We start from the raw sequence: 19363 nt of genomic DNA on the forward strand, positions 1-19363 counted from the left end.
TTGTCTGAGGCCTGTGCTTTCTGCAAAAATGCAAAACAGAGAATTCTCTCATGGAAAACAAAAAGATATGCTTTCACAAATCTGCAAACCACAAATAAATCAGCATTTCTGAATTTATGCATAACAAACGTTGGCAATGAGTTCTGCATGAGGAGGTTAGAGGGATGGTGGTGGAATAAATTGTCTTTTTCATTTGTTCTGTTTGAAATTTCTTTAGTTTGTTACTTGTGAGAACTACAACTAGCTTCATCAGTGTTATTCTCACTTACTTTCATTAAAGCAACGAAAAAGATCTTATAAGAAAAGATCACAGTTCTCAGTGTTCATGACAGAGCACCATTATGCAACCAGCTTGAGATAAATTAACTCATTCAAAAATGCTGAGATTAAACACATCAGTCATTTGTGGAAACATAAAATGTCAAATTTTTATTTGCCAACTGGGGAATCCAAGGGTCTCGCGAGTCACAATCTGGTACAAACAAACATGCAAAACTTAATATGTCTTTTGATTTTTGGTCTTTTCAGTGGATTTGTTGGCAGTAAAGATTTTTATGAATATACCACCAGTCTGTAAAAACTGCTGTGAAATTGGCATCTCTGTGACTATTTGAGCCAGGTCTGTGTGGTTGTAGTGTCTGTGGTGATGAAGCAGTGAAATGTGTTTGCCATTGGAAAGCTAACAGCATGCTACAATCTGAGTCAACCTCCCCACCCCTCCTCCCCCAGCTAGTGATGCAGGATGGCAGACAGTCACTCACAAATCGTTCTCGTCCTTTAAATCCCTTCCCCACAGATCTCAGGGCCCCTGCAGATCCCCAGCCCTGCTGCCACTCTGCTGCCCTTTATCTGGTGCTTCTCTTTGAGGTCCATCCCATTTTCTCTTCTTCTTGTATTTCAGTCTCCTTTTTGTCCCTTTCAAATTGCCTTATCTCCATCTCTTCACCTCTTTTCCCTCCTGCTCTCCATCCTGCAGCCCTATTTTTAATCTGGCTGTTGGAGGCTGGTCTGGGGCCGCACCCATGCCAATGCCTGACAGACTCACAGCTCACTGGGGAAAGTGAGATAGAGCAGGAGCGAGAAAGAAAATGAGAGGGCAGGGAATACTGAATGGAAAAGAAAGAATTAAGAAGTGAAGGGAAGTGGGTGGCAGCATGGCGGGATAGATAAGATTGACAGCGTGAGGATGATGGAGGTGAATGGGACACACTCCGGCTGTTTTGTGGAAGTATGTGTGAGAAAGAGAGATAAAGACTGGAGTAAGAATACATAGAAGACTTAGGTCCTCAAGTCATCTGCCAGCCCATCCTCCTCCCCCACCTTATGCGTCTTCCTTGCATCATATCAAGTTGCTTCAACAGCAGCCGGTCCAGGCGCTGCTCCCTGCCCCGTCTCAGATCACATCACGATGCTGTCACACGCAGGGTCACTCTCCAGCTCACAGCTGTTGTCTGGTGTGTTGTCTTGTTTTCTTCCTCTGGTTAATTCCTCGGACCGATGTTTCTTCTCGTCAGACCACCCTGTCACCTGTCAAGTCAGCCCCACAGCTAACGCTCACTGACGTGTCTGCCTATCCCTCCACCATCACTGCCACCAGCAGGCTGGAGTTTTAGATATGCGTCAATCACTGAAGGGCAGATGCTGCAGATTGAATCTTTAAAAGTAGACTTTAGATATAAGAACTGACAAGACAAGATGGAACAGAAGAGATGTGACATAGTATGAGTAAAGCCAACAACTGGGATTAAATCTGCCTCATGTGATAGTTTTTTATCATATCAGATGTTCCCAAATACTGCCTCATGATACTTTGTGAATGGTCAAAAGTTATGATTCTCATTATTAATGCAATTTACTGATGTGCAGCAGGACGATGAGAGTAAACATTAATTATTTGAACTCTCTCCTCAGCCCAACATGAGGCCTGTCGTCCATCTGCTGCACATGATGATTGCAGAATTTACCCTGAAAATCACATAACCAGCATTTTTTTCAACTCAGGATAAAATTTCAGACTCAAAATGACAAAAGACAGCTTTACAATTCAAAAGCCAAAAGCCCAAATGAAACTCGGCTTCTTAGTTACTGGGCTGTTTGTAAGACAGAGTCTAGTAATGCACCAGTTCATTATTTTTCTGGATGCAAAACTTAAAAAAAAAAAAGAAAAAAAAAAAGAAAAAATGGCTTTAGTGGGTTTTGTTTTCAACAGAGTTGAAAGTACAAGTTGACAAAAGCATCAACAAGACAAGCATGAAAGTAACAAAATGAAAAATAAAATTACTTTATTAATCCACTGAGGGAAATTATAATAACCCCATTAACTCAAACACACACAACGTCAGCTTTTCCAGCTATTACAGTATCTTACACCATGTTCACATGAACATGTAGGAGTTTTTCTCCCAAAAATCACATCCATTTGAAAACACAACTGAAACACTGTCAAGAGCCAAATTAAAGGGTGTTGATCTGAATCCATGTTGGCCAATCACAAGGCTTATAAAAGCAGCTGCTTTCAGGAAATCCAGCTGAAAGCCATTTGACTGTTGCTTTATTCCTCAGTAATGCCTTGGAACACCTTTGCTCTTCAGTATAGTCAACGAGTTCAACTTGTTTAAGTTACCCTGTAATGTTAACCCAAAGAAGCATATTTGGTCACTTCCACATGCTCCTCCGTGAAACCACCGAGCCACAGTTAGAACTGACTACTTACTACTTTAGACCTTTTCTTATTGAAAAAAACGTAACCAAGTTTTAAAGTCTTGTAATATCTATCGATATCACAAGAATCTTCTTCTCTTTGGTTGAAATTTTAAATTTGAGTAAGTGCACGACAGAGGCAGCATTTCCAGAAACCAAAACCTTGTAACACTAAAGAAATCCTAAATTTGGCTTAAAATGAACCGAAGTTTGGTTTTTGAGATGCTGAACACAGTAAATAACATTTACATAAAGGTTATTCTGCACCCTGCAAACAGTATGTGCACCAGTTTCCCACCTTCTTCTAGGCTAAGGCACAGCTGGTGGGGCAATATTATGTCAGACAGATTACAAGAAAAACTACCCAGAAAAAAAAAACAAAAACAGCATTGAATATAAATATTTGTATGAAATCACTAATAATGGTAAAAGCTACAATCATACAAATAACTGAGATGAAACTGAAACAGCTTGACAGTCTTGCTTTTGCAGTGTTGTAGCACTTACACCAGGGGTGCCCAAGTTCGGTCCTCGAGATCTACCATCCTGCAACTTTTAGATGCAACCCTTCTCCAACACACTTGAATCTGATGTCATCTGCATGTCATTCAGCGCTGCAGAGGCCTGGTAACGAGCCAGTCATTTGATTCAGGTGTGTTGGAGAAGGGTAGCATCTAAAAGTTGCAGGATGGTAGATCTTGAGGACCGGACTTGGGCACCCCTGACTTACACAGACATGGTCCAGTTCAATCCAGTTCATTCAAGACAATTAAAATCCAATTAAAACTAATCCATCATATTATCCATATTGATCCAGTTTATAATAACTGTGTTTCGGGTGAGGTGTTTTGGGTAAGACCACCTGGAGGAGACCCTATGGAAGTCCCAGGACACGCTGGTGGGTATACATTTCTGGGCTGGTCTGGGAATACCTCGGGATCCCCTTGGATGAGCTTGCAAATGTGGCGAGGGAGAGGGAAGTCTTGGCTTCCCTGCATGGACAGCTGCCCCAGCGACCCAATCCCATATGTGGTAGAAAATGGATGGATAGATTTTATATAAAGTAATTAATAAAAAATATTAATAATACTTACCTAGCCAAGGAAACCTGCAGATTGTATCAAATCTTCCCTCTGATTCATTCTTCTATCCTGACCTGCTTGAGGAGACAGTGAGGAGAAAAACCTCCTTCAGAACCAAGAAAAATGGCTCTCTGCTTGGTCTGGTCAACAGTCAGGGATACCTGCTGAAAATAAAAACTAATCAATCATAACAACATAGCCGATATTTCTATATTGAGAGTAAAGTGAGTAGAAAGGAGCCTATTGCATAACAGGACATCCCCCAGCAGTCTAAGCCTATAGAAGATTTATTTAAGGGATGATATAAAGTCTGATTTTAAAGACAGAGGGGCTCTGCTTCCTGAAGCCAAACTGGGAGCTGGTTCCATTTCACTTTCAGAATGTCTAGGAACCACCAGTAAACTTGCAGTCTGAGTTTAGCCCTGTTGGGAAAATCTGGAACTCTGAGATTGTTAAGATTCAAAGGAGCATGATCACTAATAGCTTTATATGCGGGAAGATTTTTAAACTCAATTCTGGATTTAACGGGGAACTGATGAAGGGAAGATAAAAACTGAAGAAATATGATCTCTGATAATAATTCTTATCGTCAGCTTTTAAAAAATTCATGTTTACACATATCTGTGCAGGTCATTAGAGCCTCTACATTCCCAGAAGAATCATGAGGAGATCATGAGATTATCTCTGAGCATCTCTGCCCCTCAGATGTATTTGTAAAGCTAAACCTCCAGCTTGTATACCAGCTCACTCTTTTTTCCCCATTCCAGCAGGTGGTCTTCTGTGATGGTTGCCTGGGGTGTCGCCTTTGCTAGGTGTCTCTTTTGGGGAGGGGTGGGAGTGGGATTGGGAGAAGCCAGCCTGCCCATCATTTCCTCTTCTGTGTTTGTATATGTACGTATGTGTCTCCAGAAAACAATCGGATAAGCAGCATCCTGACCTCGCAGACGGAGCCCTACGACCTGTCTTTCTCACGCTCCTTCCAGAGCCTCTCACATCTGCCTCCCTCCTACGAGGCGGCCGTCAAAGCCGACCTCAACCGGTTCTCATCCCTGAAGAAACTCAGTAGGTCTAAGTTCACTGCACTAATGCAAGAGTAGGCTCCCTGCCCTGGTGCCCTGCATGATAAAAGTACTGCATTCAGTTTGCTTCCCTGACTCCCGGCTGGCGTAAGGGACTTTACAGTTTCCCTGCCATACTCCGGACATCATTTAATAAGTATTAATACATATTTTCTGGAGATTTTGCAGCTCTGATTGAGTAATTATATAAGTGGATCAAAGGATCTTTAAATCAAAAGGAGCAAGTATCAATTTTACAAACTCTGATCCATCAGAAAATCAGTGTAGTCATCTCCAAAGACACTACGAGTCATTGATATTCCACTTTCCTCTTCTACACTTCTACTGCGACCATTATTTCTCCGTCCCGTATTAGTGCATTAAGCGGCTGTTCGTCCTTGGCCCGGCTCGGTATTGATTTGGCGTTGCTACGCTGGATTTCTGCGTAATGAGGTCTCATCTTATGATACTCTGTGAGTGAAACGCAAATATTCCTTAAGGCTTGTGTAATTTCATCACGACTGCCCCATTTCACTGCTGGCATGCAGTCAAAGTGAAGGATGACGATCTACATCTCCTGTCAGGGTCCGCTCCACACTGGCTCCCACTTGTAGCTGCCAGGCACCGTTTCAAACTAAATAGCAAAATGGGTTCGCAGCACAGAGTTATTTATTCTCCTTTAACTTGAAAAATGGCTTTGGGAATGAACAAAACAGTTTCTGACAGGCAGTAAAACAAAACCAAATGAATTCGATGATCACAAGCTCACTATGGAGACGTGTTAAAACGTGCAGATATGCCCAGGCAGTGTCCTTCAGTTTTCATGAACTTACTTTCTGCTTCCAAAGCACATTATTTGTCACTGCAAATAACCAAAAGGCTTTGCTCTTTCTTTTTGTTGCTCAACAACTGTCTGCACGCCGATAGATCATGTTGGATTGTGCTTGTGGGAAGACAGTGTAGCAGCTTCATTGTTGAAATAATGAAAGAGAAGAATGCTACTGCTTATTAATGCAAATTGGTATCAAACTGAAGAAAAAGCATTTAGCCTGTTGCAGTGCAGGACAGTGCACATCCCGTGTTATTCATTCACTCCATGATAATGTGGTTGATGAGCTTGCAATGCCCTGCCTACATCTTGAGAACCATTATGCTTGAGAAAGGAACATCCTGTTTTTATTATCTCCCATAATGAAACGATTTGCAGCGAGCACCCGCAGCTCACCCCAGGGGATTTTGGCTGAATGAAATCTGGACAGGTGGCATGAAGAGTCCTCACTGAAAAAGACAGCTACATGCTCAAAAAGTCATCTAGGATATCTCGACATGGTGGCGAGGTCCACTCTATATAATTTCGCTCACTTCTTGGAATGATGGATAACCGGCCATCGACACTTACAGGCATTGATTCACAGCTTTATGAATGTTTCCATTTCTGATAAAATCATACTGCCGTCTTTTTGATGAGATGTCTGACACAGTTTTTATAAATGTGCACCACCATGTGTGTGATTATGTACTCAACAACAAGTCTTTCTTGCATGTGTTTGTGTTGTGTGGCATGACTTTGATGCTACATTCCCTCCCACACTCTTGTCTCTGGAAGTGTATTCTTCTCTCTTTGATCTGCCTCTGAAAGCATGTTTTCTTGTTTGCACATATGAGTAAGGATAAAGCATCCACTCAAGGGTAAGAAAACACTTGCAGCTCTCAAGGATGACATGATTATGCAATAATACAATGAGCTTTCCAGCATGTGTATATAAGGTGCCTGCGAGTTCTTTCCATGTGTGTACAGTATTACAATTTTTGTTTATAGACATTGAAATGACCTTTAGAAGTTTACCCCCACAGCCACAATTGCCTGTAGAATACCAGATGAAGCCTGGATGTGTGAATGTTATGTCCCGAGCATGTAATATGTGGTTCTCCCTGCTTTCTATTCCCCTCCACGAGCTTGGAAAGGTGAAACACAGATGGGTCCGCCAACACTAATCTCTAAATTGTGTGCAATGTTCTCCACTTCCACTTGATCGAATTTCTCCACTTCCATTCAAACACCTACCCGTGTTTTCCTGTTCTTTCATTCCATGGATATGCTCTTCACCTCTCTCTCTATACTTTTTCTCATCTCTTCAGCAGGGGATAAAGATCTCGAAGAGTACTATAGCCGTAAGCGCCACCTTCCTGACCTGGCAGCAAGAGGCACTCTTCCCTTGCATGTTCTCAAAATGGGTCAAGAACAGGTGGGTACACAAGAGTGTGATTCAAAGTTAAAAGAAAAAGAAACTGCAACTTTCATTTCTAAGGTTTTATTCATCAGGAAATCATTTGGTCCTTATCAGTCCTTAAAATTCGGTAAGTACAACCTCATATAATAATTTACACCATGTCAATATCTATAAAACAGCACCTCTATATGAGCTGACATTTTGGCAGGTAGAAAAGCAACTAGTGGTGCGCATTGATCTGAGGAGTGTCATAAGATCCTAATCAAACCATCATTCAACAGCATTCAAGATTATTCTCAAAACAGCTGCCAGTCTTTCTGTAGAGAGAAACATGCACACGGCAGTCCCCTGTTTTACTGGGTGATTCCCCCACCCCTCCCACCTGGCCCTTTCTTCGGATCCATATTATTGACTGGTAGGTGTACTTACGCTTATCCCGGGCTGATATGGAATTCCTGCGGCCCAGGACTGAGTAGCTGAACCCATGGATCCCGGGCCGACTGTTTTGCTCGTGACTTGCGCGATACCCGCCACTCCTCTGAGGTCTCGCGGCACTTTGCCTTGCTCCAGTCTAAGCCACCTTCTTGACACTCTTCTGGGGTCCCGCAGTGCGTCGCCTTGCTCCGGACTCAACCGCTCCCTGCCGAACCCCTGATTTCTATCAGGTGCATGTGCGCCACGTTATGGCTGCGCCGCAGTCTCCGCTGCTATTTGCAGCAGTTTTAGTCAATGGTTTGGTTTCCACAGGGTGCACTGCAGCGCTTATCAGAAGCCTCCCAGAAGCACTTTGTCGCGGCTCTCTGCTAAATTTATGCACCAAGTCTATTTTTGATGGAGCACGCACCCAGAATGCATCAAATTTCACAGTTCAGATAGGGGCAGACAGGAAATTAGACACGGAAGCAGGGTAAAAGCTTCCAGTATTTTTCAAAATAAAACTCTGCAGGCTCTGCCTAAATCCCCTCAGAACCACTCACACCTGTCTCTAATTATTACTCATTGCTCAGGGTTTGATTGGCTTCCAGAAAGTGTCAATAAAATAATTACATCGCGCTCCATAAAACTCAAGGTCTCACATCACTAGTAAAATGACATGCAGTTAAAAATACAAACAATCATGCAGTAATTAAAATAAATCAATCATTCCCTCTTTGGCTCGTAGTCACACTCGTAGTCACTGAGTGGACCATAAACTCTGATGTACATCACAGTATTCTGGAGTCAAATGTCAGTCCATCTGTATGAGAGGCGAAACTTAGAAGAAATTGGCTCAGGCAGAAGGACAATGATCCCAAACTCAGCAGCAGATCTACAACCGAATGACTGAGAAGAAAAGGATCAAAGTTTTGCAGTGGCTCAGTTCACTTTGCTCAAAATGCTGTTATGGGACCTTAGCAGAGTTTTGTATTATGGAAAGTTCTCAGATTAGGGCTTGGAGATAAAAATATTAAACAATATTATTTCACTATTATTTTCTATATTGATCATCGATCTTGATCAAAATATAGGTTGTTAATGCTGTCAATTTTAAAAGTATACTAATAACCACAAAGTCCATTGTGTCTTTTGCTATGAAATATGAAGCTGCTGTTGCAATGTCTTTGTTTCATTATGATTGTTTTTAGTGGCATCAGCCTACATTTTCATGCTTTCTATGTAGTCACTGGAGTGATAACAGTTCTATGTTAACATGGTGTGACCTTTTTGGTAACTACCTCTACAGTTGGGACTGTCGGTTTAAGATCATCATAAATTTAACATCCAGCCCTACCTCAAACCTCCAAGAACTGACCTAATTTTTAAGAGCTGATAAGGACTGGGAGACTATGTTTATGTTCTGATGTGCAAAACTGTAGAACTAAAGGAGGACGAGGACAAGCGCAACTGAGGCTTCAAAACAGGATCACATTATTCCATTTCAAGCACTAGCACTAACTTAAATAGTAGAGGGAATGTCTGGTTGTTTACTTGATTCTGTTAGTGGGTGTCTCACCTGATTCATCTTTTGCTCACCAGCACCGGGAACCACAGCAGCAGCACCAGGCCCCGCCCCCACCATCCTCCTCCCAGGTCCCTCCCCAGTCCCAGTCTTCACAGCAGCAGTCCCAGCAGAGGCAGAGACCTCGTCGTGTCCAAAGGGCCATGTCCCAGGACCGTGTCCTGTCCCCACAAAGTGCCCCACACCAGGACTACAACATGTCTTCTAATGGTATGTCCCCGTACGGAGGCAGGATCCTCTCTGATGAACAGCTTCTGTCTGCTGAACGTCTTCGATCCCAGGAGCGTCTTCTGCCACAGGACCGCCACACCTCCCAGGATCGCCTATACACCAAGGACCGCATGTACTCAAAGGACCGACTCCTGTCGCAGGACCACCTGTACTCAAAAGACCGCCACTATTCTCAAGAACGCCTCTATTCGCAAGATCGCCTATATTCACAAGACCGCCTCCTGTCCCAGGATCCTCTGCTCTCACCAGATAAGCTAATGATGTCATTGAAGCGTGGCATGGTCAGCAGCATCTCTGGGGGCTTTCGAGGCAGTGACAAGTCGATGTCACGTGCCATCTCACATACAGATGTGTTCATACCGACCACTCCTCTCATGGATCGTTACAAGATGACCAAAATGCACTCCCATCCCAGTGCCTCTAACAACGGCGGTGGTGGCGGCAACAGTGGTGGGGCATCGGGGGCAGGAGTAACCATCCACTCCAACACTTTAGCCATGAACCAAACAGCGAATAAGAGGCAGGCGTTTGCCTCCAGACGAACTCACACTGTTGAACAGCTCCACTACATCCCACAGCACCACCAGCAGCAACAACAGCCACAGCACTACCGCACGGGCAGCAAGACTGAAGTGACTGTGTAACAGCAGCCGGGGTGAACCGGAACTGCACTGCAAGAAGCACCGCTGTGTGCCACGGGGTGGGTTGGGCTGGGATTCACTGGGAAACACTGGCCACCTTTTAGAGTAGGATGGTGACGATTTCATTTTCTTTGACTGAAGTTCCTGCAAAGTCAAAGATTTCTGGACCAAGATCATCCGCTAGCTTACTGTGAGACCGGAAAACGAGCCACACTGTACACTGCATACACAGGCCCAGCAAGATCTGAAGCCAGAAAGGGTTGTGGATAGGGGGGTGGTTTAGTATTATACAGCTAACTTGCCTAATATTATTTCCACTGTCTTGATTATACAATTTGTCCACAGGCTATGGCCTGGTTCTATGTACGTTTCAGTGGGGAAACACCAGTCGTGTCTGTTTAAACCTTTACGAGCCCCCTTTGTCCACAAATCGTTCTGTGACCTTTTCTGGCAAATCTTAAAGGGCTTTGCATGGTTAAACACAAGAAATGATTCCTTCGTGACTTCTGTTGTGCAACACAACACGACTACAGGTGATGAACAATAGTGAGCCTGTAATAACTTTATAAATATATAATTAAAGGAGTTTAAAAAGAAACAACCATTTGTACACCGCATCCTACTCATAGCTCTAGAAAATCTCAATGAGAGAAACTGAAATGGATGTTATCAGCACTTGTATTTGGTGCCTCTGACCGATGTTCCATTTCTAAATACAAAGTGGTTTTGTGGGTTACGAAGCACAATCAATACAAATAATTCTGTTTTGTTTTATTCTTTGAGTTTGGATAGTAATGGCTAGCTTGGTTAGTTCTTAAAACAATGGCTTCTTTTTCCTTCTTTTGCTTCCACTAGACAATTGTAAATAAGCTTTCCTAGAAGCAGTATTATGGACAAGCCTGTACTGGATGGACTTTGTATTAGACTGTCTGTTTTCAATAGATTCTATAAAAAAAATAAAATAAAATAAGTACAGCTATAAACCATCACTGTTTCGTGAGTTCAGAATAGAAACCCACTTAACCAAGTATTAGACAGGATAAATTAAAACTATACTGTGTGTCTTTGCAAAACTGTTTGGGCGAGAAGTGAATGAATGTGTTGTTGATGAAAGCTATACCACTGTTCATATTTGGATGTAGACTGTGTTCCATTGACATCAGGAGACTTGAGTTTCATGGAAATGAATTATAATGCTTGTGAAATTAGGGTCAAATAAACCATCCATATTTTTCTAAAAATACAACATGCTTCCACGAGATATGATTGTGTTGTTCATTTGACTGGGGTTGTCTATAATCATAAATAACAGTACTCAGAGAAGATCTATGGACAAAAGCTGGAGGCAATATACATAGAGGAAACACAAAAACAAGTCCACGCTAGCTTAGGTACCATATTGCAGTCAAACTGAACTTAGCAACAATCTCAAATGGTGTCCACCCACTACCTAGCAACAAACAGCCCCTACAATAGTAAGATTAATTATCTGTCAAGCAGCTTCGATGTCATGCCAAAAACCTTGTTGTTCATCAGCATTTCCATCTGGGAGAAGCCACACCAGCGTTAATCTTTATTTCTTGTTTCCTTCCATCCAGATGTGCTGAGTTTACAGCTCACATACCGTTGCCTATTCTTGTCTTTTATTAAAAAGTCTGATTCTCTGTCACTCCAATATGTTACCTAAAACTTATCACAAAACAGCTTTTGCATTCACTAACTACCAGTGAAGCAAGTCTAAAGGGACATTTACTAGTTATAATAAAATAAATGCATATCAAGCATATTTCCATTAACAGTCTTGAAGTTGATAAATTAGGACACATTTCATGTGTTTGTAATTCAGTATAAGAGGTAGAGGACAAAACAACGTCCACACATAACATGACCCTTTAGCTGGTAAGTTATATATTACAAAACAACATTTACAGTCCCTACCCACCAGTTAAACTAATCTAAAGGGACATTTTAAAGTTCAAATAAAAGAAAAACAAATCAGACACATTTCAGACATCTACAAGAAGAAAATAGAGAGAGCCCTTCTTATGAATTTATATTTTAAGAATATCGCGGACATTATATCTGGGAAGATGCATTGAGTTACGTGAGTTTATTGTTTGCTAGCTCAGGCTGAAAACAACTAGAAAGTTAATATTACAAAACAGCATTTACTACCAGTGAAGCAAATCTAGAGCAATATTTCAGATGTTCTCAAAAGAGCCCTATGGTGAGAAACAATGTTGGATCCAGGTTTCTGGATCACCAGGACCCCCCTCTGGAGTTAGGCCTGGAGGTGGGGCAAATAGGTGAGCACCTAATGGCTTGGCCTTTGCATGGGGTCCAGTCCTCGACTTCAGAAGCTAGCTCTAGGGACATGAAACATCACCTTTCTGGTGGAGAAGAAGCCTGAGCTGGTGCACAAAGTCTTGAGGTTCCAGCTAGAAATAGCTGTACTCACCTTCACACACAGCTTGGGCTGGAACCAGTCTCCTAAAAATGGGTTGGACCAGGGGCGTTTCCTGGCCTGGACATTCCCGGCTCTAGCCCCGAACATTTCACATCAAGCCCCGAATGTTTTTTCGTCCCAGAAGGAATAAGTTTACATTCTCTCAGCCGCCTTATGACATTAAAGAAGATGGTAGTTTTGTAATTTCCTGGTGTATGTGAATGCAACACAGGTACAATATGAGCAATCACAGAGGAATTTTCTGGAAGCGGGGAATCCTCCGTGTTGGCTAACAGCCCAGCGTTTTATCCCTAATCTGAGCTCTGGTGTTATTTCGAGCTTCCTTATTAGCGGTCAAAAATGGACATCAGACGGTTTTTTATTTAGAGAAGAGAGAAACTCTTCAGTTGTGGTCGCTGCCAATGGGCAGCAAGACTCTGGCCAACACACGAAACAGGTAAACCACAAATAATTTAAACCCTGTATGTCTTAAAATGAAATAAACATTAGGCAGATCATTCATGACAGTACTTGATACTTCGAAAGTTAAGCTAGCTGTACTAAACCGTTAGCACTGCCCTTTTCTGTTGTACACATTTACATTAAATCCTGTGGTGAAGTCTACGTGATTCGCTGGTTTACCTTCTGCTGTGAACGTGTGTGTGCGCGTGCGCGCGTGCACGCGTTTGTATTGTAGTAGACGGAAACGGCTTTCCCATTAGTGTTGGATGTTTGGTGTCCAGATGCTGCTTTAGTTTAAATATAGATAAATAAAGAACAGCTTTATTATAAATTTATTTACCGATGTTTTTGTTTATCTCCAGGTCACTGGCTGGTCATAGTTAAAGAGTTTTAAAAAGTGTTTTACATTTTATGTTGCTCACAATACATTTATATTTGAAATACAAAACCAATCTTTAATGGTCTCACCTTTGTGTGGGTGTGTACTTTATGTATTAATGAGGTTGGTGGTTCTTGTATGTGTGTGTTGCTCCAGAACAGAGATGTTTAAGACTGGGAGGAAAAAATCTGAGTATACCACAAGTTTAAACTCGGCTATTCTACTGAAAAAGTAGGATGGAAAACAGCAAGTGAAAGAAGGAAAGAAGGGAAAAGATGGAAGGAAAACAAATGAAGCCGGTAGGGAAAGAAGGAAGAAACAGATGAGATGATAGAGGTACAGTAAATACTAAAGCATGATCTTTATTCTGAAAATTGCAAGTGACTGAAAACTGTTCATGTTCATCATTTTGTTGCAGAAGATGAGCACTAAAGAGCAGGTTGTGGAGATAAACAGCAGATGTCTGGAAATCTAAAAGTTTAATACTGATTTTAGAGATCTTGTTGACATTGTCACATTTAAGATTGAAAATAAATACATATCGAAGCACATATTACAGTATTTGGCTTTAAACAAGGTGACACAATGTTCAAGAAAGCTTAAATAAAAAGCTGTTTTTACTGTGTTGGTTCACTGAGATTTCTTTATGAGGGTGTGGGCTCGGTCCCAAATGTTCCCAGGTCCAGGAAACGCCCCTGGGTTGGACTATTGTCCACTCTTGAGTTGGTCCCAGTGAAAGGCGCTGAGTGGGTGACAGCATACTCATGGCCCCCCAGCTTGATGGATGTAGAATGTACATTTTTTTGTTTTGTTTAGTTTTTACAACACAAGGTGAGATACAAGTGTTATGCACAGGAACATAGAAACAAAAAAGAAAAGAGAAGAAACAACAGGAAAAAAAAAAACCTAAATAAATAAACAATTACTAATGTGTGTTATGTAGGGAATTTGTTATGTGTGTAGTTAAACTCATCTGAGGAATATTACATATGACTAATTAATAAAGCATAAATTAAATAAGAAAAAGGGGAAATGAACAACAATTATAATAACCATAATGTTTATAATAACTATGACTATTTAAACTTTCACGGCAACTACAACCATCACATTAACTTATAATCATTATAATAAAAAAAAGTACATTTTCTATAATTACAACTATAGCAACATGTGATCGATTCGCAATTTGCAGCCAAGTGTGAAGCGACCAGGATGAGAAGCTGGTAAAAGGCGGAGTGCTTGCTCTGGGTCAGGAATGTGGTCCTGCCCCAAGTGGAGGAGTTCAAGTATGTCAGGGTCTTGTTTATGAGTGAGGGAAGGATGGAGCAGGAGATCGACAAGCGGGGTGGTGTAGCATCTGCAGTGATTCAGATTCTGGATTATTGTATTGTGGTGACGAAGGAGTTGAAGGCAAAGCTCTCAATTTACCGGTTGATCTATGTTCTTACCCTCACCTATAGTCATGAGCTGTGGGTAATGACCGAACAAACAAGCGGCCAAAGTGAGTTTCCCCTGCAGGGTGGCCGGGCTGTCCCTTAGAGATAGGGTGAGAAGCTCAGTCATCCAGGAGGAGCAGCTGCTTCTATGCATCAAGAGATCTGGGCATCTGGTTGGAATGCCTCCTGGATGCCTTCCCTGGAGAGTTTTCCCAGGTGCATCCCACAGGGAAGAACATACTGGAGTGACTATGTCTCTTGGCTTGGGAACCTCATGGGATTCTCCTGGGGGAAACAAAATTCTTATAGACCTTTGATAACTATATACATTAACTTTAAGTGATCAAAGAATTGCCAAAGCTAAAGGAGGTACCCTTAGTGAATAATATTATTAGGGTAAATAAAAGACAACTCTTTTGAAAATGTAAAATGCTCTCCTTGCAGATCTCTCTAATGAAAATGGAGCACACACATAAATATTACTGGGCTGTTTTTGTTCCAGTTTTCCCCCTTCCGACCATGGATGGCAAACATTGGATTATCTTAAGTCTTATCAGATTATCCTATGAGACGTTCCGGTGGTCTGAGGTGTGTCAGGAATGAATTTGTCCCTACAATTGGCTTTGAGATGAATCGTGGCCGACAACCGCAAGTATTAAACATGTTCAATATTTCTGAGTAATAATCTTGAAGTGTGTGGGGAAAGCCGACCACTCCCAAGTCGGATTGTGACGTGGAATGGGATGTAGCCAATCAGAGAGCAACCTGACTGGGGAAAAAGGAAGGACTGAAAAGTCTGTGTTCATGCTGTCTCCAAGCTCTTTTCCAAAGTCTTTACCTTTTTTAGTTCAGGATTTTTCTGTAAACAATGATCAAAAGACCACCATCATTCCCTCGTTTTGCATGTCCTCTTCCATGCCGGGTGTTGTGTGGTCCAGTTGTTGCTATGGTTCTTTGTTTTTATTAGATCACATTGGATCACACAAGATTTCTGGCTCGGAAGACTAGATTCTAGATCGGCTGCAGCACAGCATCCTTAGGTGTGTGTTGTTCTGTACTGAGGTTATCGAAGCACACCATGCGCAGTACGACCTAAAGTGTCTGGAACATATATATATATATATATAGAAAATCCTCATGTGTGTACAACATAAATAAAGTCAAAGGTTGAATAAAGACTGGATCATCTAGTTTATACTGTCTGAAGGTATTTATTTAAACTGCATTTCCAACATTTCTGCTATGATGCTGCCATCAAGAAGCAACTTCTGACTTTGGCTAGGTTTCACAAAGAGCTGCACATGTTACGCCCCTGAGAGGGAAATACTGCAAAACAAACACAAGACACGGTGTTACTGCTGCCACGTCCAGTGCTGTGATGTAGTTTTTTCCACAAGAACACAATTCTCACCAATACATTCCATTTTGACATTAAAAGATAAAACTTAACTTAGGTATAACTTCATATTAGTTACCGAAATCTCTTTACAAACGCAAATCTGAATAAGTACTGTACTCTAAATATGGGTAACTACATTACTACGGTCATATTCAGAAGTTAGCATGTACATTCACAAACAGAAATGAAAATGTTATGCTATTTAACAGACACAATAAACCAAACTGATGCATTCTGTCTTTCAAACCATTTGCACTACTATTTTACAAACACGGAAATATTTAACTGGTCACAATAACTTATAATAAGGCCCATCTTCTCTGAATGCTAAACATTGCACACACTCGATACAACTGTCTGTGCTGCAATGCTACTTCTACCATGTGATGTGACTAGCAAGAAAACTGTGGCGAGTAAAACTTAAATACTGCCTAAATCTACTACTCTAAATAGTCTTTCGGTTAAAACTTGTTTCCCGTATTGCACAGAACATGAACACAGACATAAAAATGCATTAATAAAATAAAGATTTTACCTGAGAGGGGAATAATGCAAAGCAAACACAAGACACGGTGTTACTGCTGCCACGTCCAGTGCTGTAATGGACGAGCAGAAGCAACACGTTTATCGAGACACGATAAACAGGTCAAACCCTACTAACACAAAATCTTGAGACAAATATTTAATTAAGTCACGTATAATCAAGATGAACTTAATAACATTCAATCAATGGCATTTTTCAAGCATGTTATCAACCTAAAGTATCTTTTCATAGCATTACGGCTTGAAGACCCAAGTAGTCGATCATAGATCACTCGATCTGTCATTGACAGTATACTTGTTCTGCAGCTTCCAGTTACCACAGAATAAACTGTCTTTTTTGGCACTATGATGGTTATAAGCAAATGACACTTTTACCACATAGTATTACCAAATTATATTCTTTCACTTTACATCTTAACAATCATTTTATAACCATTACACACATGCGTCTAACACACATCCGTAATAGCACTCGCCTGCCGCTGAGAGCAAATTAAAGTTTCTGGACCACCAGCACTTGTGGAGGGGCTATGGATCCAGTTTCCAACATTAGGTGGTTTAAATATTTAGCTTTTGGTCACACATGGCTTTCAAGCTGGGACGGATGCACCTTCATTACACACCTGTGTTTTTAGTAAAAGGGAAAAAATGGAATGGGGCACTGAAGTTAATCCATCTGCAGATGCATCACAGAGGTGGCAAATTATTAATGAATTAATGAAAATTTTATGATCTTCACCAGATGATGAGCCACATAAAATCAGCTCCATGTGCAAAGAATAGCAACTAATCAACCACCATCAGTCAGATATAGAACGCTTGTTAGCTGTGTGAGCAAAACCTCTAAGGAATGTTTCCAACACCTTTTTTAATCTATGACACCAAGAATTAAGACAGTTCTGAAGGTAAAAGGGAGTTCAACCCAGTACTAGAAGGTGGTCCTGATAAAGTTGCCGGGGAGTGTATATTCCTGTTTGATTTTGTGTCACACAGCTATGGTAAGTTTTCTGAATGAGTTTCATTGTCATTCGGATTTTCTGAGCTCGCTAAGCCACGAATGAAACAGTAACCAGATACCCTAATAGCTCAGATGTAAACACAAGAATTGTCTATACTGGGAAAAATGTGTGTTTTATTGCTTTTTACAATGAATAAATGAATACATTCTTGGATCAATATCAGTTGGTTTACCAAACTTCAGATTTTCAACTTAACAAATAGACACATAGATGCAAAATTCTCACATCTGTTTTAACTGTTAAATTTAGTTTTGTTCCTTCATTTTTAAAATGCAGAATTCACAAAATGTTGTGTTTAGTAGCTTGAGGTAATACACTCCTGCTATGATGGATCTAATGTGGACACTTGGGAGTCTTTTAAATTAATTCTCTTCATTGGCATCTTCCATTAAAACACTTGCACATTGTAAACATCTTTTTGTCGCAGCCCACTGAGGTGTAACCACAGATATGATTATTCCTCCCTCTGGAGCTGATCTGCCTCAGGAAAATGTTTGTGTAATTTTCACTCTAATCTTCCGTCTGATTGTACAAAGGTGGAGGGGTTGCACACCTTATCGGATATTATGCTGCAGACCGGCTCTCATGTTGGTGCCCGCTGGCCTGACTGGGGTCTCAGGTTGACAATTGAATTAATCTGGCTGATTTGAATGCTGGTCAGTGCAATTTCAAACCTTTTTCACATTCATTGGAAATCAAGCAGTGTGAATTCTCAATGCAAACAACAAGGGCTCCAAGTGAACTTCTCTAAAAACATACAAGGAAGAAAAGGATGAGAAAAAAAAACAGAATAAGTTTGAATTTCCAATTTACAGATGCTCAAGCCCATCAGCATTTAAATGAAAATATGAGAATGCAATCAAAGTCCATCTCTGGATGGGATGGCAGCTTAAAAATGAGAAGTAAGATGGCTGAGTGAGATTCCCTGCAACTCAGAAGGAAGAGGACAACACTGGCCAAGAGTACAGGCTTGCATCAAATATTCATTAGCTTTCAAACTGTCTTTCCACATCTCACTCGGCACACATTCCTTCTGCTGTGCATTTCAATACCTGCTGTCCTGCTTTTACTGCAAACATGATCCTCGGACTGATGGTTGATTTGGTTGGTTAAAAATTTAGTTTGGACTTTCTGTTCTTCTACATTTTTCACTTGCTTTTGCAGTTCCAGTGGCGCTGTCAGAGAGAGCGCTCCAGGAAATCGTCATGTCCAGATTTTAAAGAGATGTCTTCAGCTGTGACTTCAGAGACATTCACAGCCACATTCAGAGGACGTAGATCAGCCATAGAAACAGAACAAAAAAACAGTTCTTAGAGGAAATCTGCAAATATAGTTTGGCTGGGTAAGAAAAAAGCAGTATAGGGAAAAAGATGACAGGTCTGAAACTAAAAATCAAAGCTGCTGTGGGTATCATGCAAAAGGTCAAAAGAACATGACAGTGGCTCTGCTGCTGCCTACAACACTGCTGCTGTGTTGAGTATACCTACATTTCACTGAGCTCAGCAGCATGATGTCCGAGTGCAACATTTCTTTTCTCTTAAACCAGGGATTTCAAGTTCGTGTCAGTCTCCTTGTTGCCTCTTGAACTCCTTCTACCTGCTGACAAGCTCTCAGTGCAACACACACTAGCTGTGCATCGAGACAGGGACACAGCCCACTGCACGATGCTGTGGTCAGGATAAAAACTATTCAAGTGTGGATAAAAGTTTCCTAAAGAACTGAGTGAAAATACCA

At 41.3% G+C, this 19363-nt stretch overlaps 1 protein-coding gene across 8 annotated transcripts in view; it reads left to right on the forward strand.

Annotated features, from left to right (window-relative positions):
- The window catches only part of LOC121632847 (protein shisa-6), a 97318-nt gene extending 86133 nt beyond the window's left edge, over nucleotides 1-11185 (forward strand). For 5 of the 8 annotated variants that reach the window (XM_041974598.1, XM_041974599.1, XM_041974600.1 and 2 more), the window contains 3 exons: nucleotides 4692-4844; nucleotides 6980-7086; nucleotides 9088-11185. In XM_041974598.1, coding sequence (XP_041830532.1) covers nucleotides 4692-4844; nucleotides 6980-7086; nucleotides 9088-9945 — 1118 coding nt within the window. In that variant the 3' untranslated portion in view covers nucleotides 9946-11185. The remainder of the gene's footprint in view (nucleotides 1-4691; nucleotides 4845-6979; nucleotides 7087-9087) is intronic. The other 3 variants (XM_041974603.1, XM_041974604.1, XM_041974605.1) reach the window with 1 other exon arrangement.
- Nucleotides 11186-19363: the final 8178 nt, after the last annotated feature.

The sequence above is a fragment of the Melanotaenia boesemani genome, chromosome 21, assembly GCF_017639745.1.
Source record: "Melanotaenia boesemani isolate fMelBoe1 chromosome 21, fMelBoe1.pri, whole genome shotgun sequence".
Lineage (NCBI taxonomy): Eukaryota > Metazoa > Chordata > Actinopteri > Atheriniformes > Melanotaeniidae > Melanotaenia > Melanotaenia boesemani.